Consider the following 26321-nt stretch of genomic DNA (forward strand, 5'->3'; position numbering starts at 1 on the left):
GCTTTAGCTGGTTCTGAATGAATGACTCAAGAGAACTAAAAATATAGGTTGAAGTACACATGCACAGAGTGTTGGGGGAAGAGAGATAGGCAGTGGACAGGTATATATGCCCATATACAGTTGAGTTGGAAGCATCACAGCAGGATATGTGCTGCAAAAACGATCAAAGAATGATTTATGTGACAAATATTCATAGCTGTTTAAAGAGCATCTACAGTGACATGTCCTGCTAATGGTTTGGGAACAGGTGTGTAATGCTCAACAGAAGAATCAACATGAATGCCTAATAAGTTATAAAGAATGTCAAATCTCAGAGCCTAGAATTTGGCAAAGAAAAGCTTCTACCTTGCACGATTCAACAAATGCTTCAAGTTTGTTTGACAAAAGACACAACACTGCATTGTCTTCTGAAATTGTGTGTCTGTTCATGCTTCTTCTGAATAAAGCTTCCATAAAAAACTTATGAAGACAAAATTACTTTCAGAACATTGCTCATATATAATTTCAGCTGAATAAAATGAATGTTACCTTTTACTCTGATCAATATAGTTGTGTTTGCTGATGAAATTTCATTCGAACCAATACACAAGTATGCAGCACGGTCGTTGAATTCAGCACCGCTGATGGTCAATTTTGCATCAGTGAAGCCACGTTCATCATCTTGTACACTGATTCTGGGGTCTGATAAATTCATAGGTATGTCATCTACAGTTGAAACAAAAGAGTTTTAAGTAAACATGATTTTAGTTGTCATGTTCCCGATTCAAAATAAAATGAAAACCAATATGAAGTGAGCTGAATACAAAATGATAGGTAAAGCCCTGAAAAACTAACATACAAGAACAGTTATTTGGGCCTCAATATTTGCACAGAAAAATATAACAAATTAGATCTAGAAATGAAATTAGAAAAATATTCTTTCAATTGTCAATGCTCTATAGCAGAATTTCCCAAAATGAGCAATATCACCCCCCTTCCCCCACGAGAAAAAAAATTTCTGAAGATGAGGGTGATGGAATAAAAAGTTTGGGAAACTATGCTCTATAGTTTACACATGCAGCAGACAGTCTATTATTTGACACTCATAGAATCAGAGGTATGTAAAAGGTACCAAGAGGACATACGCTACCAGTGCCATTTTTACACCAACATCAATCAACTTATAAGTATATAAATGCGTATAAAAATAAGTATAAATACTATGAATAAAATACAGTCAAACTTCGCTAAGGTCTATACCAAATCTAGTTAATAAAAAACTTGGTTTGGTCCTTATCCAAAGCATGCTCTAATACAGTGATGGACAAACTACAACCCACAGCAGATTTAAAAATAATAGTACAGAAATGTTTTATAATAAATAACATTGACTCGCTCTTAAAAAAGTTCACCCTCCAGCCATATTTTCAGTCCCCTGAAGTATGCTATGACTGTGCTTGACTATTAATTATATATAATACAGTAAAACACATCAACTATTCAACATTGAGACAGACCTTAGTCATATAATAGAAATTTCTAAATAACTGAATATACAACCTCTGACAATAAAGTTCGGTAAATGAAGTCAGAATGGCTGATCTGGCAACACTGGCAGAGCAAAACGCTACACATGCGTAGCGGCAGGTGTTGACCATCTGCCGCCACCGTTGTTCAGTTGAGCGTCATTTGTGTTCCGTGAAAGACTTGTTTTACAAAGTGCTTGTTTAGTGAGTTGGTTCTTAACTGAGAACAGGGAAATCCACAAGGAATTTCTACCTGAGGGAACGACGATGAATGCTGCAAGGTACATTGAAATTTTGACCCGTTTCATGAAACGTCTACGCAGGGTACGACCTCAGTACGCACAACAAGGTTCATGGTTTCTTGTTCACGACAATGCTCGCCCTCACGCAGCCAATATTGCCAAACAGTTCCTGGCAAAAAAGGGGGTGGTGTAAATTAAACACCCACCATACTCACCAGATCTTAATCCTCCAGACTTCTTCCTATTCCCACGACTCAAACTCGCTTTGAAAGGAAAGAGATTTGATGATATTCTTGACATCCAACGAAACGTGACAAGGCTTTTGAACTCCATCCCAAAAGAAGACTTCTTGCAAAGTTTCCAGGACATGTATAGGAGATTTCAGCGGTGCATAGTAATGGGAGGTGACTATTTCGAAGGACAGTAAGGTACTTTTCGTTAACATTTCATCTACGTTAATGTTACAGGATTATTCACCGAACTTTATTGTCAGAGGTTGTAAATAAATCTAAATGTCACACTGAATCATCAAAACTTCAAATATATTTTCAATGGAAATTGAGACAGTTAAAAACGTCCCCATAGATGGCTCTATGTCATGGAAACAATCTATTGCTGATTTAGACATATGAAGCCTTTGTTGCTTATAATGAAATTGTCTTCCATTTCTTAATTTTGATCATCTTGATGGAATATCGCTTTGGCCTCAGGAACAGTCAGTTCGATTAATCCCCCCGTTGATTCATGAATCACTGTTAATTAATTTCAGGGTATGAAAAATCATGATTTTTTTGGATTAAAATTAACTGATTGCTTATTAATTAAAACAAATCTTGTTAATCATTAAGAATATATATATTTTCATATCACCTAACTGCATTTTTCTCCTAATCACTCAAATTTAATTCAGCATTAATGAATAAACTACAAGCAAAAAAAATATAAACACTAAAAATCTGTGTTTATACATTATGAAAGTTCAATGAGCTCAAATAAACTTCATGGATTAACATTTTTCTTGTAGAGAAAAGTGTTTTTATTCATGAGTCCCTCCCCCATTAAAGTGAATCAGTGGTGGCAACTCAGTATCACAATGATGCAGGTATCTCAATTCCCTCTATGTACAACCAAAGGGTCATTCCGCATCAACTAAAGAAAACAAATTCTAATGAGAAGATTGTTTCTTGCACAACTGGGGGGGGGGGGGATGTGTTTCCGACTTGCATGATGTTGTTTAATCGTTTATCCACTTTTATTCTTTCACAGATTTAATGAGCTTTGGCAAAAAACAAGCAAACTAAAAACTTTAACATGAAAAGCCATAAGCCAAATGATATTTATGTTGGTACAACATGCATTATTTTGAATCAGCAATTCCGGCATACAATTCATGGCTTTATACAAAAAATTATTCCTCTGTTTGTTAATCAGGGGAACCCTAGTGCCACATTGTAATGCACTGAAAATATTTAGTACAGTTAAGCTAAGTGCTAAGTTCAACTCCCTATATTTTTCTGCAATTTTTCCATGCGCAAAATCTAGAAGTAGAGCAGCTTTCTTTCTGCATTGTATCTAGGGATTAAGTTTTATCATTAAATTTAATTACTAAACCAAATATGGTTACTATACTTCTTTTAATTACGAACTTTACCGCATACCAACAACATGCATACCATAACAGGTTACTTTTACTTCAAAATCATTGAAGTTATGTAAAGGAAAAACAAGATTTAAATTTTGTAATTTAATTCAATGATTTTTTTTTAAATCAAGTGATTTAAATCAAGTTAATTTAAATCAGCATACCCTGATTAATTTTACAATTTCTTTTAGTTCACATAATTGAACCCTTCCCATCCATCTGTTTTGCTAATATGACAAAGTCTTCTATAACATTTACGTCTGACCCCGTAGAAATGGATGTCTTTTGGCACACATTGTCATCAAAAGTTCTTTCAATACGAGATGACTGCTCTCATCTATATAGCTTCCACAGCTATAGCAATGATACTGATGGCATCAGTGAGAAATTCACTCTTGACTATTAGCATCATGTCAAGGAACCTTCTGGCTTTCAGAAAAAAACAGTATTTGAACCAATCTAATTTGTTCTGAAAATTGTGAAATTCTATATGTTTTCCCAGAAAACTGGGAAAGAGAAGGAGAATATGCAATCAGTGAATACAGAGTGCAGGCTGTACTCAGAAACATAGCTACTGCTTATTTGTACCCATGGAGTCCCTTACTTTAATTCGCATTGACAGGAGAATATTAGAATTAAGCAATGATTTTCTTATCACAGAGGAAACCAATGTGAGTAAACAAAGAGTTCTGTATGAATGAGGGCTAAACAATCTATACCTACTAGCATAAGTAAAAATAAATGAATAAAAATAATACAAATTTTAGGAAAATGTGTGTGTGTGTGAAATATATAAAGCAACTTTCACTGAGTATTTCTAAAAAGAATTTGTTGAGATCAAAACTCGAGGCCTATTTTTCTTATGATATGCATTCTTTTCACTAGTTCCATGTCTAAAAGTGATTATTGTTCTGATCTTAACAGCTCACCTTTAATCTTACTGGATGCATTCCGCTCCACAAACATGTGGCAACTGTTCTGAGGTAGCCAGTACGGGACGTTTCAATGTATTTTTTCTCAACAAAAACTGCAGTGTTCTCTCTCTCTCTCTTTTTAAAAACTTAATTTTACGGTTTGCCGTGTTAAACATGATGGTGTGAAATTTAGTAAAACAAGATTTTTCTGAAAGGGAATTTAAATTAATGGGGAAAAATAAATCAAAACAATAAAAGCCGAAGAACGTGGATTGTCATTACTGCATTTTTTTAAACATAACTTATATTTTAACAGTTATATTCATATATTTTTAATTCTGTTTTTACTTTTTTTCCAGCCACCTTCTCCGGCAATTTTTTATTTGTAATAATTTCTTTGTACTCTTGAGAAAATGAATGTTATGCATAAATAAAGTTTCATTGTGGAAAACTGTAGCAGAGAAAACTTATGCAACCCTTATATTAGGCTAACGATCATATACAAAAGTTTTTAACAGCCTGTTGTTAAAAACCTGTGATAGCAGAGAGTGACGTCATCCTTTCTTAAGCCGCCATCTGGTGGAAGCGTCAACAGTTGTGAGCTTAGCCCAAGTCAGGTCCGGCCATCCATGTAAGGTCCCTTTCAGTATACACGAGCTTCAAGGAAAGATTGATTTATTGCCTTTGTAGTCTAGTGGTCTAGAGTAGGGGTCTTCAATCCGTGGCCCGCCTAAACATTTCGATCGATTGACGAAATATCATTCAAAAATAGGGTAAAACAAAGATTTAGACAAAAAAAAGTCACCCAGCTTCATATAGACTTATAACAAGGACAAGCTGATCAGTATACAGTATTTAGCTTCTTAAGTGTAAAAGTAGTGAAGTAGTAAAAGTGTACGGTGCTAAGGCTGCCGTACACTTTTCACCATAAATAACTTTGATTACATCTCATCCTCCTTGAGTGGGAGAAAGCAGAAATGAACGGAATTTCCATGGTATCGTATTTCTCGGGTGCATGGTTGCGAAAGGAGCAGATGGATGTATGCATCTTGATTGGTTGGAAGAAGGGGATTTGTACAATATTGGTACAGTTAGTTTACTTCTGTTTTTGGTCTTTGAAGCCTTTTAGTCTTTAAATGAGTGCATGATCGCGAACCGTGACAGCAAAAAAAAGGAAAGTTAAAGAGAAAGAGAGTTTTTTTTCAAGAAAAGTGGCCATCCCTTTATTTTTTCGTTGAACACAAGGCTAAAGCAGTTTGTCTAATTTGCAATGAGAGCGTAGCCGCGATGAAAGAATATAATATTAAGAGACATTAAGATACCAAGCATAATGCGAAGTATTCTGGATTGGAGGGACATTTTCGAATTAAGTCAATGAACTGAAATCGAAGCTGAACTGTCAGCAATCATTATTCTTTGGAAGAAATGAACAGTCTGAAAATTGTGTTCATGTTAGTTATATAATATCAGAAAAAATTGTGAAACGTGGGAAGCCCTTTGTTGATGGAGAATTCGTTAAAGAATCTTCAGTCTGCAGTTGATGTGCTTTGCCCATCACAGGCTCAAGCTGTTTCGAACATTAGTACTAGTAGCTACTTATTTGTACAATTTGTGATAAGGCTGTGCACCTGTATGGGTTTTATATATGTGGTACATACAAAATGAATGTGTATAGTTATATATATGTTTTAGTTATTTTATAATTTTCTAAATGTATGGTATTTTCCATATATGTTGATGTATCAAAATTTTTTTTTTCTACCCTAAAAAACTAACAAACTAACACATTAACCTTGTATATTTCTTTTTTCTACCCGTCTTAAAACCATAGGTTGGTGCAAAAGGACGTAAAACAAGTCAAAGTCAAGTCGCTACTTACTCAGTAGCTATGGATGAATCGACGGATGCAACAGATACTGCACAAGCAGCCATTTTCATTCGTGGTATTGACAAAAACTTCAAAATTGTTGAGAAGTTAGCCAGTATCGTTGTACTTAAGGATACCACACGAAGTTTTGACTTATATTCAAGTTTGGCAGAAACATTGGCCAAATGTGAGTTAGACTTAGGCAACATATCTGCCATAATTACAGATGGTGCTCCCTCTATGACCGGTCAGAAGACAGGGGTAATCACATTGGTAAAATCAGATGCCGAAAAATGTGGGAATAGGAAGATGATGGCTTTCCAGTACATCATACACCAGGAAAACTTGTGCAAAAAGTTTTTCTCCAACTTTGAGCATGTAATGTCTGTTATAGTGAAAGCGGTTAACTTCATTCGATCCAAAGGACTTAACCATAGACAGTTTTAAAAATTCTTAGTGGATTTGGAAGCTGAGCATGGCGACGTTATTTATTATACAGAAGTACGCTGATTGAGCCGGGGAAAGATGCCTCAGCGCCTGTTTTCCTTGAAGGAGGAAGTTGATGAATTCATGAAATCCAAAGGAAAACTATTGGGGAGTTTCAAGATAAAAAGTGGGTGAGAGATTTCACATTTCTTGTAGATATCACTGGCCATCTGAATGATCTAAACTACCGCTTATTGGGAAAAGATCTATTTGTCCATAATCTTTATGACAATGTGAAAGCGTTCGAAACTAAATTAGTCCTTTGGGAACGTCAATTGCAAAACAAAAACAGCATACATTTTCCTAAATTGTTGGAAACCGGACGATTATGTACAGTGCATTTCAAATCTGAGAATGGAATTCAGAAGCAGATTTTCCGACTTCTGCGAGAACGAAATTTTTATGAAAATGTTTTCCTCACCATTCTCGGTCGATATCGAGTTCCACCAGAGCTACAATTAGAATTTGCAGATTTGCAATAATGTGACTCTGCAGTTAAATGCAAGTTTTTTGAAATTCCTTCATTAATTGATTTTTATTCTCAGTACGTGTCCGAAGAAAAGTATCCAGGAATACACAAACATGCATTGTTTATGTCTTCTATATTTGGCAGCACTTACATATGAGAACAGTTGTTTAGTCGAATGAAGAATACAAAATCAAAAACTAGAACATGTCTCACTGTGAACAGCATTTGGAGGATACTTTACAAATAGCAACAACACAAATTCTACGTAACAATCAAGCTTTAGGCAAGCAAAAACAATGTCAAGTTTTGCATTAATTTAGGAATTACATCCACTCGTATTCGTAATGTAAGTAACCAAAAACTCTTTTTTTTATTTGGTACGTAATTAATTCAACATATATACGTATAAACAAAAATAATCTATTTTCATTGTGTTTCATAAAATATAAAAATACCTAAAAATAATTGGTCTTACCCAAATTCAATTTAATTTTTTAAAACAAAAACGCTACACAATGGAATCATAAAATACGTAGTACGCGTCACATTTTAATTTGTCGTATCTCAGCGTAAGTAGGATCAACCTTTGGAAGGGGGTGGGATACACTGAGATTGATTGGAGGCACAAGAAATCTTAGAAAAATTTAAATTTACCAACTACCAAAAGCATTTTTAAGTAACACAAATGTATTAATATAGCAAAAAAGACATTTTTTGACACTATAATTTGAAATGTTTTTTTAAATCATTCAAAATTAATTGAATTGAATGTTACAATTTTTTAAAATATTTTGAAATATATTTAGTTTGTGATCGTCTTTGATCACCGTATCAGAGGAGTGGGGGGGGGGGGGTACACTCCCCTACGCCGTTAATGAGTGGCCCGCGGATCGCAACAAATACTTTATGTGGCCCTCAAGTGTAAAACGTTGAAGACCCCTAGTCTAGGGCGTTCACTCAGAAAGTGAAAAGACGTGGGTTCCATTCCCCGCAAAGGCAGTTGAATTTTCTCTCTCCAGAAATTCATCTTCACAACAGCCAGTTGTTAAAAATCTTCATATGGATAGCAGAGAGTGACATCATCCTTTCATAACGATCAAATTTTTTATGTCTTCTTATCCTGCGTACATACCAAAGTACCAATACCCCTTCAGTAAAAATGCAAGACAGATCATTACAGTGTGTGAATATAAGTTCAAACTTGAAGTACAAAGCTGGCATTTCTTACTTTAAAAAAAAGTTAATGTTTTAAATATAATGCTGAAAGATTACAACTACATTTACAACCATAACAGAGTATGAAGTTTGCAACTACCTTTGAACCACATCAAGTTTATAGGTGCTGTGCCTTGAGAGACATTGCAATAAAGGTTTATGTTCTGCCCTTGCACGATGTTCTTCGAGGTGTCAAACATGTGAAGCCTTATCTTTGCTATAATAAGAGAAAAAAATATATAATGTATTTTTCTTTTTATAAAGTTTAATGAAGCATGACAATAAAATAAAGCATTCTTAGCCATTTTTTTAAAAATAACTATTTACAAATAACAAAAAACTTGGTGACTTTACAACACACCCCTTTGAAATTTTAGGTCATTAATTTAATTCTTTAAATGGATTTGATACCAACTTGCATCCAATTTTTTCTCTCTCTCAAATGAAAAATTAGAAAAGAATATTTTCCGAAGCCCTGATTAAAAAAAAAGTGACCCATAAAACAACGGCCATATGGTCAAGGTCCGACAGTGTTTTCCACGGAGAGCTATGCATTTTTCTTTCCTCTCGTGATATGAGATACCCTTGTAGTTATACAAGCACGAGAGGAGGGACAAAGGGGATGGTCAGCACATGTTATATTTGTTTCGGCTGTGCTGAAAACTGTGCCCTGGACGCTGATGCTGCCATCTATATTTTAAATCTTTTGTATCTTTTAAATTAGAATATATTTGAATATAAAAAATAATGTACATTTATAATTTATCATTAGAATATAATACACCTTTTAATTTATAATCCAATACTAAAAAAAGTATGAATTTTCACAATTTGCAAAATCCATTGTCGTTGGCAACTGCTGAACCTAAATGATGATTTACAGAGATCTAAAGTTCTTGAGAATAATTTTTAGGAGTTAATCTTTCTCCAGTTATTTTCATGAGGACTACTATTATAAACAACTTGAGAATATTCTCCAGTTATGCATAATAGTAGTCCTTCTCAAGAATATTTATAATAATATATAACATATATTCTCCACAACTTGAGAATATTCTCTGGAAGGACACCTATTTATTTAAAATAACTTGAGAACATAAATTTTTATTATTCTCCATGAGAATACGCTCCAGTTATTTATTTTGATGTAAATTCTCTGTGGTAATTTTTTGGACCATTCTCAAGAATACTCTCGAAGTTACAATGAATAACTTCACTTTATTTTTGTCTATATTATGTCTCCAAAATTACATTTTTATTGCACTTATAATGTGCTACATGTTTATGAATTGCTACATGATTGTCTCTATCATTGCTTCATGATCATACTTACATTTGTGAAAGGGGAGAAGTTGTACTTCATTATTTTCTTGCAAATAATATTATCTATATAAAAAATATCCCACTTTTTCAGAGCATACAGAACTATTTGAAATGGGTATTCAGACTAATTTTTCATGATAGCGTGAAAGTTAATAGAGTAAAGAAAAAGCAACTATAGAGACGATTGATAAGAAAAATGTCAAATTCCTGGCATGTTTGTATATATAACAAATGAGGTAACCCAGTACCTCAAAGTAGCCACTGTGGTGTTTGAGTGGTCATAGTGATTGACTCGCATCACAAGGTCCCGGATTTGAATACCATGTTGCCACAGCAGTGGTCGGCTGAAGTTAGTTTTCGGTGGTTCCTGACTTTGAGGAGTGAATGCGAGCCGACCTCCCCCTTTAAAAAAAAAGTCTTGCCACAGAGAGCAAAAGACCTACAAACAGTACAAATGTAATTCAATCATTACACTTCACTTCTGAACTATAGATGACAGCACTGAAAAAGTCAGACATAATACCAGATAATACAATTGAACAACTGACGTAGTTGAACCCAAAATTGCAAAAGAACCACGCCTATACGTGTTTCGGAACTATATGAAGTTCCTTCATCAGTACCAGAAACAAAGAAAAAAGAAAAATATCGGAAAAACTCCTTATAGTGGGAGTTATTCGCTGTTGCAGACAAAAGAGTCGAATATGACTCGTTACCAGAAACGCACCCAGACTATTAGGTACACACACAGTTACATTTCCGGCACAACTCACTAGGTAGTAAATTGCCTATAGATATAGAATTGAGTTGTGCTTGGTTTGAAAGAAAAGAAAGTACCTCAAAGTACTATCAGTATTTAAAGTTAAGCAAAGATGAGCATGGATCAGAATTTATTCACCATTTGGCAACTGCAGAAGGTATGTCATTAAAGCAGCATTTCTCAGTGTATGATGCATAGAACTGGAGATATTGATTTGTGTGACCAGTTATGCTTTGAAGTGGTTCTTTTATATAGGAAAATATTTGCCGAACTATTCTAGGGAGCTACAGATGAACCATGAATTGAGCAAGAGAGCCGCAGGTGACAAAAGTTTGATAACCACTGCATTAGAAGGAATTCTTTTAGAACTACCACAATACCCAGAGAAATAAAGCTTTCTGGAAAGACATATGTTATAGGAACTTTGCAGAAAACATTGGTGCTGTTATGTAGTGGAAAGGAACGTGCATTGTAATGAGTTTGAAAGAAGTGAAATTGCATTCTAAAATTGCTTCAAGAGCTTTGAGAACCTAATGAGTGCATGCAGCAGATAGGAACTGTCTAAAAAAAGAAGGTAAAAATTAAAGTTTGCAGCCCATAATATTAAACTTTTAAAGCATGAAAATGAAACCAAAATGGCTGAATCGAACAACTTGCAGATAAAAATGAGTGCATGTTCATTGAGTTTATTGAAGAAAATGACAGTTCTGTATCTTCTTTAGAATAAAGGTGATCAAAAGAATGGTTCCCACTGTCGATTAAAATTGATTTAATGTCTGTCTCCAGTTTCATCCACTGAATTACTAATACAACACTATTTAAAGAATTTGATGATTTTTTGTAGAAACAGAGTTCCATGTCTCGTGAACCCACTGGGTACACTCAGACTAGGCTAATGTCGAGTTTTCTTAAGGCACAACTTTTTGCTGTTTCTTCATCTTCAGAGCTCACGCACTCCGTCCATAAATTCCTTAAATAATCTTTAAAAGGCTTGTTGATGCTCACATCTAAAGACTAAAACTGACGCAAGTCTACTGGGTATCAAAGCCAACAAAGTTTTTGATTGTTTTTTTTGCTTTGAACATCGGTTCTGTGAGTTCGAACAAAGCTACAAAACTCACTCTACTAATCAGTAAATTAGTAATGCCATCTAAAGTAGTCCAACGACAATGCAGATCTTCAAGCTAGCCGTGCAGATGTTATGTAGCTGCATGATTTGGCAAAGGAGGGGAGTGATCGATATTTCCTTGCAAACAAAAAAAAAAAAAAAAAAAAACTGGCCTGTGTGTAAAATCCCTTAAATTAAAGAACAAACTTTTCAACAAAAAAGAAAAAAACTTGGCTTATACATGAGCATATTGTTTGGTCCAGTTGATGATGTATCACATGGGATTTATTGTATATATTCACTAAATAGAAAAATACTTACAAAAAATTTAGCCAGTATGGAAGCTTTACATGGTCACTAACCATTCCATTTTAAACAAAGTTTACTGTATTTTAAAAATATCACCTTAGTCTTGTATGCTCAAACAAAATGTGAAGAGGAACAAAAATGGATAACTTACTTCTAACAGGAATGGTAGCATTGTACATCTGATCGTTCTTGCGAGCAACACACATATAGTGACCAGTATCACTTTCAGTTGTACGAACAATGATTAAAGAATTATTAGTATTTTCAACTGTTATCCTATCACTCATGTTTAGAGGCAAATTGTTTTTGTACCTGTGGAAATGAAAGGGGAAAAAACAACCAATTAATATAAGATTTAAATCCATGGTAAACAAAGGACATGCATAGAAAATCAGTATATTTTTCAATTTAGAATTATTGTAAGCACCAAGGACTTCATATATCACAAAAATGATCAAGTATTTAATTAAAAAAACTAACGGGTCAAACTGTATTCATCCAAAGACAAGAATAAACTTGGATCTGCTGCTTCACATCCGACAATTCAAATTTTTTAAATAGGGAAGGCAGTTTGAAGAACTAGTTCAGCAACTGCATATATAGCGAATCATCTTCAGCAAAATTTTGGCATCCTTCAAAATGCAGCAGAACTCAGATTTGAGAATAAGTGGTACCTTGGCTAACGAATGGCTCTGCTTTCAAATTTTTTTGGGTGATGAAGATTTTTTGTTTGTCTGCATTGGCTAATGAGAACAGATTAGACCAGTGTTTCCCAACCATTCTCAATATTGTGGACCCCCCCCCCCCTTGTAATGAAGGTCAATGCACCAAGGACTCCAGCAGCATCCAAAAGTCAATTTTGAAAACCTCACCATAAGATCTAAAATGGTTTTTTTTTCACTATTTCGCATATCATAAAAAATTGAAAAATGACAATTTCACTGCACAAAATGGCATGTCATTTATGCAATGGAAATGATCCTGGGGACCCCTTACAGTGGACCATAGGCTGGGAAACACTGCATTAGACTAATGAACATTTTAGTTGATATGGATGTACATGCTCACATAATACAGCTGTGTCATGAGTTTGTGTCAATCAAAATAAATCAAATGAATATCTTTCACTTGAGAAAGATTAATTCATATGCACTACAGAGAACTGCTTTCCAGATACATCTATTTTTCAGAAAGATGAGCTATTTCATGTATAAAATGAATGATTAAGCTAAGAGAAAAATTCATTGAAAAAAAGCCTTAGACTTCAAGGGTTTCAATGCATACAGACAGACTCTGAATACCAAAAGTCTGGATATGCTAGGAACTGATCATCTTCATCTGCAAGTGTGTGAAAGAGAAATGAGCTACCCATCACACATAGCAGCAGAAATTGGTCCTTGTCTAAAGCTACTGTACATTTTGCCCCCACCCCCCTTGTAATTTTGGAATAATAAAAAGACTAGACTTAGCTTCTTTTTTTTTTTTCACGATGGATCACTAGCTTGACTGCATATCATATGTACATAGAGTCAAAATAAAAAGGTCTTCAGTACCTCATCTTTTTTTAAATTCTCTTTCATCCAATTGTGAAGTTGTTCATCTGTCTTTTGTCGTTATTTGTATTTTTTTAGTGCTTTTATAGTGTTCTTTTTAAAACTTATCTTCGTTAGGTACCACTATATAACAATACTCAAGGGACCAATGGAACATATTGTTATAAAGGATTTATCGTTATAGATGGAATATATTAACATTATGAAGAGTGCATCAGGACAAGAGAGTAATATCGTTATATGAGTGATTATCATTTTATGAGCAACACATATTCTATAAAAATGCCTGAATTGAGTTTCAAGATTCTGTCAATAATTCAGGCAATAAATGGAAGGAAAAATTTTCTGCTTCGCAACTCTTCATTCTTTTATGTGATGTAGAGCTTTTCTAATTTCCATTGGGAATTATCGGGTGTCCTTCTCAGGACATCAACATTTCCTCCCTCACAGGTTCTCTTTTCTTGCTTTTTACACTCTGACATCTTTATTATTTTTCTTTTTTATAGCAGGATGATGGTTTAACTTATGAGGTAGCATTTTTCAGAAAAATATCTGAATAATGACAAAAAAAAAAAAAAAAATTCTGATTTAATCAAAATTTTCTTTCTCATACACAAAATATATACACACTCACTCACAGACCAGGGTTTAAGCTATGGTCGCATTTTTCACAATCTTAGAATGTGAAAAAAGTGGTAGCCACTTTTGCAAAAATGCGTACACGAGGTAGGAAATGAGTAGACATCCAATCATCAGTATTATAGCATTTTGCTAAAGCTCTTCCTCCCATTTTCGCTTTTTTGCAAAGGGAATTTTTTATTTAGCTTAAACCCTGTCACGGACTCCAATCAAACACATAGATAAAAACTTGACTTGCAGTAAATAGTGTGGGACAGTTTTTATTCTTGATGGCTAACAAGAAACAGTAGTCAGTGATGTTCTTAAATTCCCAGAGCAAACTTGATGTTCAATTGATGCTATCCAAGTCCCTGACGTAGTCTTTTATTTTACTAAATGTCAGCCATGAAAACATAATCAGCCAGTACATATATTATCATTGCTGTAGAATAGCTGAAACTATAAATCTTCCCAATATTTAAGGAATACTACAGAGCTTGACAAATTAGAAAAATATTTAGGTGCCAGCAGAACATCATGCGTACAAAACCCCCTCAACGAAATCAGTCTAAAAAAATTGTGTACTAATTACTTTCCCGAGACTTAGGGACCCCTTTCAATGCTAGCAGACACTGACATAATTTGATAATTTTGTGCTGTCCTCAAACTTCCATTCAGTTATCCCACATAAAAAAATTAGGTGCCAATGTAGACAACCTGGGATTCATTGAGCCCTGGAATACCATTCTAAAGAAATTTATGATATTAAAATGTTCTTAAAAAAATTTCAGAATACCAGGTTACAACTTAATAATACAAACCTAAATAAAACCTATATACAGTGAAAATCTCTGTAGTTTTACCCATAGGAAACAGCTTGTCAGTGCAATTTGTTAGAATCACAAATAACGTTATCATTTGAGCATTGTTATAACTTTCGCAAAGAACAGAACGGACCAATACCATCACACGGGAAATAATTTGTTTATAGTTATTGAGACTTCCGATAATGTTAATTTTTTTGGGCATTCCGAAACCAAGGTGTAACCAAACGTGGCTAGAAAGTGTCTTTCACTCTCCCCTTGTTGACAAACATTTCCGTATTTAATGTAATCAGTCCACAGTATTTGTTATGATCCATCTGCTTTTGCAATGCCGTTCCTATAGTAGAGCCAAATGTATGAGAGAGAAAAAATACCTTTCCTTCAGTTCTTGATCAGTTTGTTTCAGTTGACCAGATTCAATTTTTTTTTTTTTAGAAATGTCCAAGAAATCCATGAAACGTATTGTACATTAAAAAATATAATTCATGATATACATTAGGCAGTTTCATTTTATTACCTCATAATGTCTGAATAAAAATACATGCAGCATTTTAGCTGCGAAAAAAAAGCCCTGATTTAGAATTGAAAAACAGAATGGTTGAACTATTTGTAACAAATTATGTGGGAAACAAAAACAAAGTTGTCACACATTTCACCAATATCCATTTACCACATGTCTCATTTGACCAAATGGCATGTATGGTACCTGTAGTTACAAATGAGACTTTTTCAGATATAGTTATCATTCGGTTATTGTTATCAGAAACACTGAGTCCAGATGTGAACACATTAAGCGGCATACACAAACTATACTAATATTGCAAAATTAACTACTAATACTGCAATTGAATTGTTTCCCTGCATAACTGGATACCCTGCCTAATCAGATATTGTGTGCTGGAACCATTCATATCCAATTTAGCAGGGCCGACCGTATTTCTGATTCCTTAAGTGTATTGTTATATAGGATTTTCAGAGTAGTACATATATTTCTGCCCATAATGTTTATGATGAAAAAATGAACTACTTGTTGAGCAGGACGGCAAATCACAGTTTGTGTAGTTACAGTTTGATGCACTTACCAGACAACATTTAGTGAGGGGTCATCTGTTGTGTTGCACTGAAGCACTAACTCTGATCCCGGATTGAGAACTATTCCCTTTCCTGGAATTTCTTCATTAGTAAATATCATACTAGCTGAAAGGAGAGAAAGAAAAAACACACATTAGAACAACTTCAATCATAAACTGGAGGTAAAATTTGAAGAATGTATCAGAAACAAAACTGTTATTTTCAGAAATAACTCATTCATTTAACACAGGTCGCCATAGCCCTCAAAGCAGGGCTGGCAGGTTTTGACACAGCAGTTTTTGATGGTCTAAACTGTCACGTCAAAAACCTAAAATATAATTTTCCATGTAAAAATTCACATTGGAAATACACACATTAACTGCATTTAATGTTTAAAGTGGCACTGTTATACAAAGAATAAATGCTTAATATGATCGTAAAATAATTTTCTTTGAATAAAGCATAGCATAAAAGCTGAAGGAAAAACTATGGAATGATTTGATATTCTCCAATTCAAGATGTTCTTGACCTTCTAAAATTCCTTTAACTGCTTATATATGAGTATAGACATAAACATCTGCTGTACACTTTTTATAACAGATACGTGTTTAAAAATATCTTTTGCAGCATACATATATGCAATGCTCATTGTATTAAATTAATGCTCTGTTATTAAATTATCTAGATAATCACTGATATTTAAAACAATACCCATATTGTGTATAACATTAGAATATATCTAGAAATCAAAACATTAAATCGTAGGACTAAAATGTCCTTTAATTTAGCAGTGCTATCTTGCATGCGATGCTTACAAACTCCTATAAGATATTTTTAGTGCATAAGTAAGAATGGCTAAGTTTGACTATGATATAGTACGGTATATTTATTAGCATTCATAATGCAATGTTTTTTAGTTGAAGCTGTATCCAAACGTACAAGAAAATGCTTCGCCATCTCTGCTTTGATTGGAAATACTCTTTAAAAATCTGGATTTATACAGACTATGCCATGAAATTTTTAGGTGAGAATAAATAAGTTTTGTGTATTAACAGATGCTGTGAAAAAAAAAAAAAATTATTTCTAATGAAATTTTGGACAGATCAGAAAATTTAAAATATCAAAACAGGTAATTCTTCTCAGCAGTTACAATTCAAAATATAAAAACACGTTAGCCTACATAAAGTAAGTGTTCTGTTTATTACACATATCCATCGGGTTAAAAAAATACCGTATGAATACATTGACAATACGTTTTTGACTGTTTTAATACCAAGATAATTAATTTCTGAGATCGATCATGAATGAATGAATGCCAGAACTTTGCCACTGGACTTGTCCCGTTGCCGAGATCTCTTCCAGCCCAGCTTCGTGGCAGAGTCTGGAACACTTTATTTCGTGTCAAAAAAAAAAAAAACTTTTTTACAACATATTTTCCCCGGACAATTGGGTACTGTCGCGATTAACAAATTTTGTGGTGATTACAGACGAGATGGGATTAGGAGTTGGAGAAGTTTTGGGGTTTAGTTAAGATGAATGTACACATATTAGGATGGAGGTATGTTTTAAAAGCAATTGAGCCCCCCCCCCCCATCTCATCTGCTATCTTACACTTGCCATATTATATACACAGGATACAAAAAGAAAGAGAAATAAGAATCTTATTGTGAAATAATATATATATATATATCCATCGGAGCGAGTCATCTCGCTTAACACCTTATTGGTGAGCAAATGGGTTTGATAACTTGATACTATCGAACCTGCAATAGTACTGATACCCGCTGTGGTGGTGGAGTGGTCATAGTGACAAATTTGGATTGCGGGGACCCAAAAACCCAACCCGCCCAGGTTTTTATGGGTTTTAGCAGCGGAGATCAAAAACTTAATCCTGATGCTCCATCGCACATATTTAATTCAATTTAGAATAAACATCTCTATTTCGCTTAGCAAATTGAAAGCAGGTAATCACAGTAATTAAAATAAAATGGACCATAAAATTATATATTATCCGAACACTGTATGTCAAAGCATTTAAAATAGTAAATTGTAATAAATATGTTTCAATTAGTGTAATAAATTAATGTTTAAAAATAAACTATTTTACAAAAACGTTTCCCATGTTATATACTAATTGTGTTCAAAATATTATCCAAAAGCATTAATTTAGGTTTTTGGCAGTTTAAATGAGTTTTTGACGCTTGTCATGTCAAAAATCCTACCCTGCCACAAAGCAGAATGTTTTGCAACCAATCCTCGGCCGATTGGAATTGCTCGGCATTAAAAATTACCATACTTTTCTTAAAATTCTTCCAGATTGTCCTGCAATAGTACTGATACCCGCTGTGGTGGTGGTCATAGTGACAAATTTGGATTGCGGGGACCCAAAATCCCAACCCTCCCAGGTTTTTATGGGTTTTAGCAGGTTTTTCTGAGTATTTGTGAATATGCTGTTTGCAATGTTAAATATCAATGTACATATTAAGTAATAAATATAAAAATAGTTTGTATACATCTAATTAGATGTATATAATTAGTAATTAATACTCTAATATCATGTTAATCAAATTTTAGTATCAAATTAGTATTAGTGAGAGTTAGCTATTTTTAAAATGTTAAATCTCAATTTCTTTAAAATGTTTTTGAGCTTTCCTATACTTTGCATACATTATAACATTCTCTTCTCCCATGCAAAAAAAATCCTCGTATTCGACCAGTAATTTATTTACTAATTTCTTACAAAAAATTGTTTTGCTAAAGACTATATGGAGGGTAGGGTGCAGGCTAGGAAATGATTTTTAGCAAAAAAATATAGTGGGTTTTTGTAGGTGGGCCTGTACTTTAAACAATGAATACCACTTGTAACGTTTTTCAAATCACTGTGAAAAAAACGTTGCAAGCAAGAAAATATAAACGAAATGTTGACACGAATGCAAGTCATGGGACCATGAAAATAAGTGATTAAGTGTATTCAAGTAGTATAAAATGCAGTGAAACTCCTGTATAATGATAGTAAAGGGATCAGTGAAACTTACAATTACGGACGGAATACATTAACACTATGGAAAGTGCGCCAGAAACAAAGAGCAATATTGTTGTATAGGTGATATGTTCCTTCCTAAGTAAAGACTTGAGGGTATCAAAGGTAACAGACATGGCAACTTCCTCAGACGCTCATTTCATTAATTTGGGGGGGGGGGGGAGAATCAGATGTATGAAATGTAGAATTGAAGATTTCTTTTCTTCACAATGGATACTGCGAAAACTTTTTCAAATTCAAGGGAAGGATAGATCTCTATCTCCTACCCATCTCTGTTTTTGAGTCAAAAAATACTTCAATTAATGATACAAAATTTCTTCAATGTAGTCTATGGGCTAGTTATTTTTTTTTTTTTTAAATCTTAAACTACATGAATTGATAGTTAAATATGAAAAAATAATAAAAACACAACTTTTTTTTATTTTCATACTTGGTAAAAGATAAAGAAAAAGTTGAGATCAATGTTATTGCATGGCTATCTAACTCATAAGTAGGTCCAGTATATAATTTTATAAATAATTGTGTCTCAGCTTCTTATCTCCAGGTAAATTCAGGAATTTGAAAACAAAGAATTCAGTTTTTAGAATTACTGATGTGGCTAAAAACTCCAAATTTATATATTTCCGCAATGAAATATACACTTTTAACATTGATTTCTGAGGCAATCATCCTGTGCTTATCCTTCAAAGGGATGCTGATTATGTGAATAGGCTCATATAGTATTTTTACTATATTAATTTCTATATAGGTTATAAAAAAAACGAAGGCTAAAAGGTTTTGTCATTTTGCTAAATGCTGTTAAATAAGTGAGATTTGTGGGCTAATATATGATTTTCAGCAAAGATCATTTTCTAGCAAAAACCCAGTTACCAATTCGTTAGAGGTTCCGCAGAGGAATATGATCGAGGTGCATGTGTGGTTTAGTAGCAAAAAAATCCACTGGGTTTTTGTAGGTGGGCCTATACTTCCTGCACATTAGGATAACATTCTATTCTTCTGTGCAAAGAAATTGCATTCAGCTGGTATATAATATTTCTATTTGAAAAAATAATAATAAATAAAAACCCTAAGGCTATAGAAAGATAGGTAAATTGATTTGCTAAAGACTAAAAGACTATGTAAGTGAAATTTGTGGACTGATAAATAATTCTTAGCAAATACCCAGTGGGTTTCTATAGGTAGGCCTGTACATTGTATATACGTTCATGCAAATAAATCACACATTCAGCTATACAACATTAATTTCTATTAAAAAAATAACTAAGGCTTAAAATTAACGGTTAAATTTGTTTTGCTAATGATAAATGTTAATGGGATATTGTATGCTAGCAAATGATTTCAGCAAAAACCAGGTGGGTTTTCGTAGGTGTTTGTCAACCCTGGTCTTAAGAGCATCATAGGCCCCCGGGCTAAGTGGTTTTTCTAAGGCCCTACATGGTAAATTCTAGGAAATTTTAACTGGATCTCATTTTTATGAGGCCCCAGGCCATAAGTTAAGACAGCACTGCTATACCCTCTCTCTTATCTATAATACTTACAGATAAGATAGTAGGTATGAAGTATATTTCTCTTTCACCCTCACCCCTACCTGTTTTATTTCCCCTTTTATGTATGTGCATATAGTATAACCTATTTCACATTAGAAGTTTTTTCCCCCTCATCACGGAGATGAGAGAGAGAAAGAAAAAAGCCAGTTGTGGTGATGAGAAGAGAGAGGAAAATAAACCGATAGACTTTTTGAATTTATCCCTCTGGCGTTTGATCACAATCTTGCAATCTTACGCCCTTGATCGTAAAGTGGTTAAAAGGGGTTGCATATCTCTAGATATGAATAGGTGTCGTGTGTATCCCATGAATAAAAAATGAAATGGAAAAAATTGGGAAAAGAATCCAGTGGAAAATAGTATTATGTAATGTACTGAAGGCATTTGTACCCATTTAAATGCATGTAGGAGGACCCCGAAGCAGAATGTTTTGCATTGTTCTGCAACAAGACATTGACCGACTGGAAATGTTCTACAGTTCCCATAATAGTGTTTTATAGATTTTACTTAAAATTCTTCCAGATTGTTCTGTGACGTACATAGCAGATTTCACGCATATTCTGCTTTGGGGGTAGGGGGACTCACCTCCCGGATACACATAGGGTGTTTTCTGAATGTGTAGGAGGTGTATCTCTATAAATGCATACAAAACTTATGTACTGTGACATTAAACACTGAAGGACCAGACAACCGCTTTCCATCTCAGGAGATATTGAAGAGTCCTTAAAAGATGGGTCTGCATCCGGAATTTCATTAAGTATGTAGGCCTATATAAAATTGTATAACAGTAACAAGAAGCCTGCTTACAGGCATATAAATCAACAAATAATTATGATGAATAGTAGTCTAAATTAACTTTGTAATGCCCTTAGCTCGTCTGGACTTGCTATCCAAAGTTCTGGGACAAGTTAGCAATGTTGTAATATATATACAAATTACAGCGTTGTGACGAGCACATGTGGAGCTGCAATCCACCAGAAAATACACAGAAATAAACCTGGAACGACCGCTGCTCTCTACCTTACTCTTCCTCTAGCTACCACATCCTGCTGATCATGCCGATCTCAAGTCTTGATTTTATGTATTTTATTAATAGATTCAAATACTGTTCAATTGTTAATTTCTTATAAAGTTGTTAATCCTTCAAGTTTGTTCTTTCAATAAGGAGTCACACCCACCACTAAAATATTTCACACTTTCTCTATCCTTCATTATCCCCGTCATTGCTTCTTTTAGTATGTAACCCCCCTGAACAGCTCATGACCTACCAGGTGATCACCCTAGGGGTGCACAAAGTACTCTATTATAGACTGTGATCACCACAGAGTAATAAGGTGCCAATATTGTGAAGAAAAAAAATGATAGAATGCAAGTAAAGCACAGCACCAATTTTTCTAGATTATTTTATAGCTCTTAAAAAGCAACCAAGAGAAAAGTTAATTAAAAATTCTGCCTAAATAACCAAATAAATGCTTTAATTATAGCTGATTAAATAAATTTATAATGGAATTAATTTTGCAAACCAATCATTGCAAGTTTCTAATTTGAGAAATCTTTACCAATGTGCGTGAGAATGTAAATTTCAACAACCCACACCCAATGCAACATTCTTATACTCAATCACATCTACGCCACTGCACAGGATTACACATTTACGCCATTGTCTCAATCTCGAGGATTATCGATTTTATTTTGTGTTTTCGGAAATAAAAACAAGACCAATGAAGCAACTATGAGTCATTTCCACGAGAAATAACTCTAGCCTCACACACGTAAAAAAAAGGAGTACATGTAAATCCCATTCACAGAGATTCGAGGCTTAAATAAAAATAATCTACCGAAAGGTTATATAATAATTTCTATTCAAAAAAATAATATCGACATAAAACTCACCGACGGCTAAACTAAACGTCGAAGAAAACATGAAGAAAATCACAAAAACTGAATACACCACTGCCGCTACCACGGATTTCATTTGAGTCGATGCCATGGCGTATTTACATGTATAAGATGATGATAGTAATAATAATAATGCACTTGATAATAGTTCGGGTTCAAGTTGAAATCACAGCTATTTCGCATCCGATTGTGGAAAAGAAATTTCGTTTTTATACGTGAATATATTATAATAATCCTCTTATTATTAAAGTAGGGCAGATTGTGAGGGGGGAAGTGAAAAAGAAATCGTGTATACTATACACACACACACACACAGACAGACGACACACGCACATACAGCGGAAAAATCAAAAAAGAAAAGTAAAAAGCGCGATTTCGAAGAGAGAGCAGAGGCCCCGTCCGAAAGGGTCAGCTGCCGATCCGTTTTTCATTCGTACGAGGAATACCGTACACGCGCACACTCACTCAAACGCGCGGCCGCTCCACGAGCGCCACCTGTCCCACGTCCCCTACTGTGTTGTTCCCCCATCACATTGACGTCATAGCAATTAAACGAATCGAATCATACTTTTTTTCTACGAGTTCTGATTACCAGGAATAAGAGCTCGCATATCATTGGCTGACGCTGTGACGCGTGACCTTTGGATCGTAATAATCCCGCAGATTCTAGAAAGGCTTGAATAAATAAATTTATATAAACGAGACTAAATCACACAATAAGCTCTGTAATATTTCAAGATTATAATACTCTTTTTATTTTTTTTGTCTTTGACGGAAAGAGATGTTTCTTTTTTTTTCTTCTCAAGCTCGAATAGGAAATAGTTTTATTTCCCCATTTGTTTTCTTCTAGAAGATTGCAATATTGGATGAAAGCTGCTCTACTTTGAAAATGAATTGATGCAGTGGTGTATAATCCACTTTAACTTTGTGGCACGGGCAAGGTCTTAACCAGGGCCGCAACTGGGGATGGGGGCAAGTGGGTCTGGTCGCTACCTCCTATATACAGGAGGTATATAGGAGGTAGTGGTCTGGTGCCCCGGGCGTTCGTCAAGACAGCAGCCAAATTAGAACCTATTACTCGCGAGCCCCATGTTGCTTCCTGAAGCACCAAGAGTGCTTGAACGCTCGCGTCCGAATTTCATGCTAAAATTCGATTAACGCTTCAGTTAAACTCAAGAATGACGATTATGCAGATTTTGGGCATATGTATGCCAACGTGGCCGTATAATATGCATGCTCAATCCATGATCCGCAGACCAAATGTGGCCCGTGACTTCATACCTGATTGTGTAAAAATGAACTCGATCAGCGGTATTACAGGTCATTTAAGGAATCCGCGGCACATTTCTAGATTACTAAAAACGAAGTCCAGGACAGTAAGTTTAGAAGGCCGGCAAATTTGAGGAATAAGTGGCCTAGAAAATTATTAGAATCATTAGAAAATTATTAGAAAGGTGACAAAATTTGTGTAGCCCACCGTACATCCACGTCTGCCCATAGAGTGGGAGACTAGGTCAGTAAGTGACCAAACGAGTGACCTAGAGAGACCTTTGCAAGCATGTGAATAACCAAAAGAGTGACCCAGCATGCGTGCAAACATGTGAATAACCAAAAGAGTGAACTAGAACGTTTGCAAATATGTAAATTATCAAAACAGTCAACTAGAAAGCGAGGGACCACGTCAGTGAGCAACCATAAAGAGGAATAAGAGCTTATATGTTGTGAACATGGGAGTGTGTGATCATGCCTGAACAAAAGAGGATTTGAAGAGTGTGTGTAAGCATGTGAATGACCAAATGACTGACATGAAGCGTGTGCAAGCATGCAATTAATGATCAAAGGAGTATCCTAGAGAGCAAGAAATCAGGTCGGTGAGCACCTAAAGAATGATCTCGAGTGTGTGGAAGCATGTGTGACCAAAATGGTGTGCAGGCATGTTAGTGACCAAAACAGTGTGAAAACATGTGAGGCCAAAAGAGTAACCAAAGTGTGTACGCCATCGAGGGGGGGGGGAGACCTATAACCTTCCATGCTCACAGGCTAGCAATCACTAGCCGCCCATATTACAATTTTGGCCACGACCTTCTGGGCACAACACACTATAGAATAGCATCGTTTCCCAAGCAGTGACCGAGAGAGTGTGTGAATATGCGAGTGACAAAAACAGTGTGCAAGCATGTCAGTGACCAAAGCAATGTATGAGTATGTGAGTGATCAAAAGAGGGCTCAGATATATTGGTGTATTTACATAAGTGGGGGGGGGGGAGAGGTTTATATAGCGAGAGGCAGCAAATTCGAGGATTGAGTGGTCAAGAAAATTAAACTAGAATGGGAACTGAATTCACCCCCCACCCACCTATTAATTTGACATATTATACTGGGGATGCAAAATGCATGTCTGTCCCAGTATGACGAAGTATCCCGTTGTGGTTCATCCGCAATTTAGTACAGGGTCTTAAATCCAGTAAAGGCAGCTCCATTGGTAAGCAACGTGCAGGAAAAAAAAAGAATGTACATATCTGGAAAATTATTAAAAGTAATGAAATCACTATCATGTCTTTCGTTTCCGTAGTATAATGACGAAACCACGGTGGGCAGCCGGTACAATGACCAAATCTGTGCGTGTAAGCCTGTAGGTGTACGCGAAGAGGGGGCCCGTGACTCCCCTTAAGACGACCAAAAATTATAAAAACATTTCACACAGTATTTCGCTAAAGAAATTAATATATTAAAAGAAAATACCTTTTATATGCTACTTTAACCAGTTTCTGCTAATTTAAATGCTTTTTAAAGGTGGTAACTCAAAATTTCTCGTGAAGAAAATTTTTGTGCACCCTCCCAAAGGTTGATCCCAAAAAGGCCCCTGTGTAAGCCCCCCTCCCCCATCCCAAAAAGTAACCCGATTGGAGGTAGACAAATTGACACTCGAGGCCTCGAGTTTTAACCTGCACACGGGCCTGAAGCGGATCAAAGGCGGTGTGTCAGAAGGGGGGCAGCGAAAGGTCGTGAAAGGATCGTCCAGCCCGTATTTTAAGGGACAGAGCCATTATTCTCCTATAATGTTCTTTGCTTCCAGACTCTTGGAGGGACCGATTTGCCCTCACCTGAATTTGCGAATTCTTGGAGACAAACACAACCCACAAAGGTACGGATCCAGGGCGATTTGTCGAGAGAGGCGAATTGTGCAAGTTCTTTGAATCATCCCGTATTTTACGACTCAACAAATTCCCCCATATTATTCGGCTTTTGGGAAGAACAATCGTACCTATCATCCCCTTTCCCCCCCCCTCCCCCACCTCACTGGATCCACACCTGAGCAAAGGTAGAAATGTTCAGCTGCGAATGAAGCGGAGGCAGATATCTTCAGATAAGAATGAAGTAGAGGCAGCCATTTTTAGCCTCAGATGGAGCAAAGGCAGACATCTTCAGCTGCGAATGGAGTAGAGACAGGCATCTCGACTGCAAATGATGCTGAGGTAGACATCTTTAGTTTCAGATGAAGCGAAGGCAGACATCTTCTGTTGCGAATGGAGTGGAGGCAGGCATCTCGACTGCAAACAATGCTGAGGCAGGCATCTCGACTGCAAACAATGCTGAGGCAGGCATCTCGACTGCAAACAATGCTGAGGCAGACACCTTTAGCTTCAGGTGGAGCGTAGGCAGACATCTTCAGCTTCGAATGAAGCCGAGGCAGGCGAACCCAGGACGATGTGTAGGAGAAGCGATTTTGTAGTGTAGGTGCATTGGATCATCCCGTCGACAAATTTCGACTCTTTAGACCTATAGAGGGGCCATCGTCTCGTCCCCCGTGGATCCACGCCTGAATGATGTTTAAAGTTTGTTTTTATGTGCATCGGCGACTCAGATATTGATCAGCTGCTTCAATCATTAGAAGCTACAACTTTCCTCCACAGATGAGAGAATTATTTGAA

At 35.4% G+C, this 26321-nt stretch overlaps 1 protein-coding gene across 2 annotated transcripts in view; it reads right to left on the reverse strand.

Moving 5' to 3' along the window:
* The window catches only part of LOC149071228 (basigin-like), a 105121-nt gene that overhangs the window by 5397 nt on the left and 73403 nt on the right, over nt 1–26321 (reverse strand). For both annotated transcript variants that reach the window (XM_089248130.1, XM_089248132.1), the window contains exons 7-10: nt 15918–16032; nt 11992–12152; nt 8441–8557; nt 529–705 (exon numbers count right to left, since the gene is read on the reverse strand). In XM_089248130.1, the coding sequence (XP_089104256.1) occupies nt 529–705; nt 8441–8557; nt 11992–12152; nt 15918–16032 (570 nt within the window). The remainder of the gene's footprint in view (nt 1–528; nt 706–8440; nt 8558–11991; nt 12153–15917; nt 16033–26321) is intronic.

Source organism: Pholcus phalangioides, unplaced genomic scaffold (assembly GCF_987345545.1).
Source record: "Pholcus phalangioides strain wild (caught in Gottingen) unplaced genomic scaffold, Ppha-v1.0 ptg000019l_1, whole genome shotgun sequence".
Lineage (NCBI taxonomy): Eukaryota > Metazoa > Arthropoda > Arachnida > Araneae > Pholcidae > Pholcus > Pholcus phalangioides.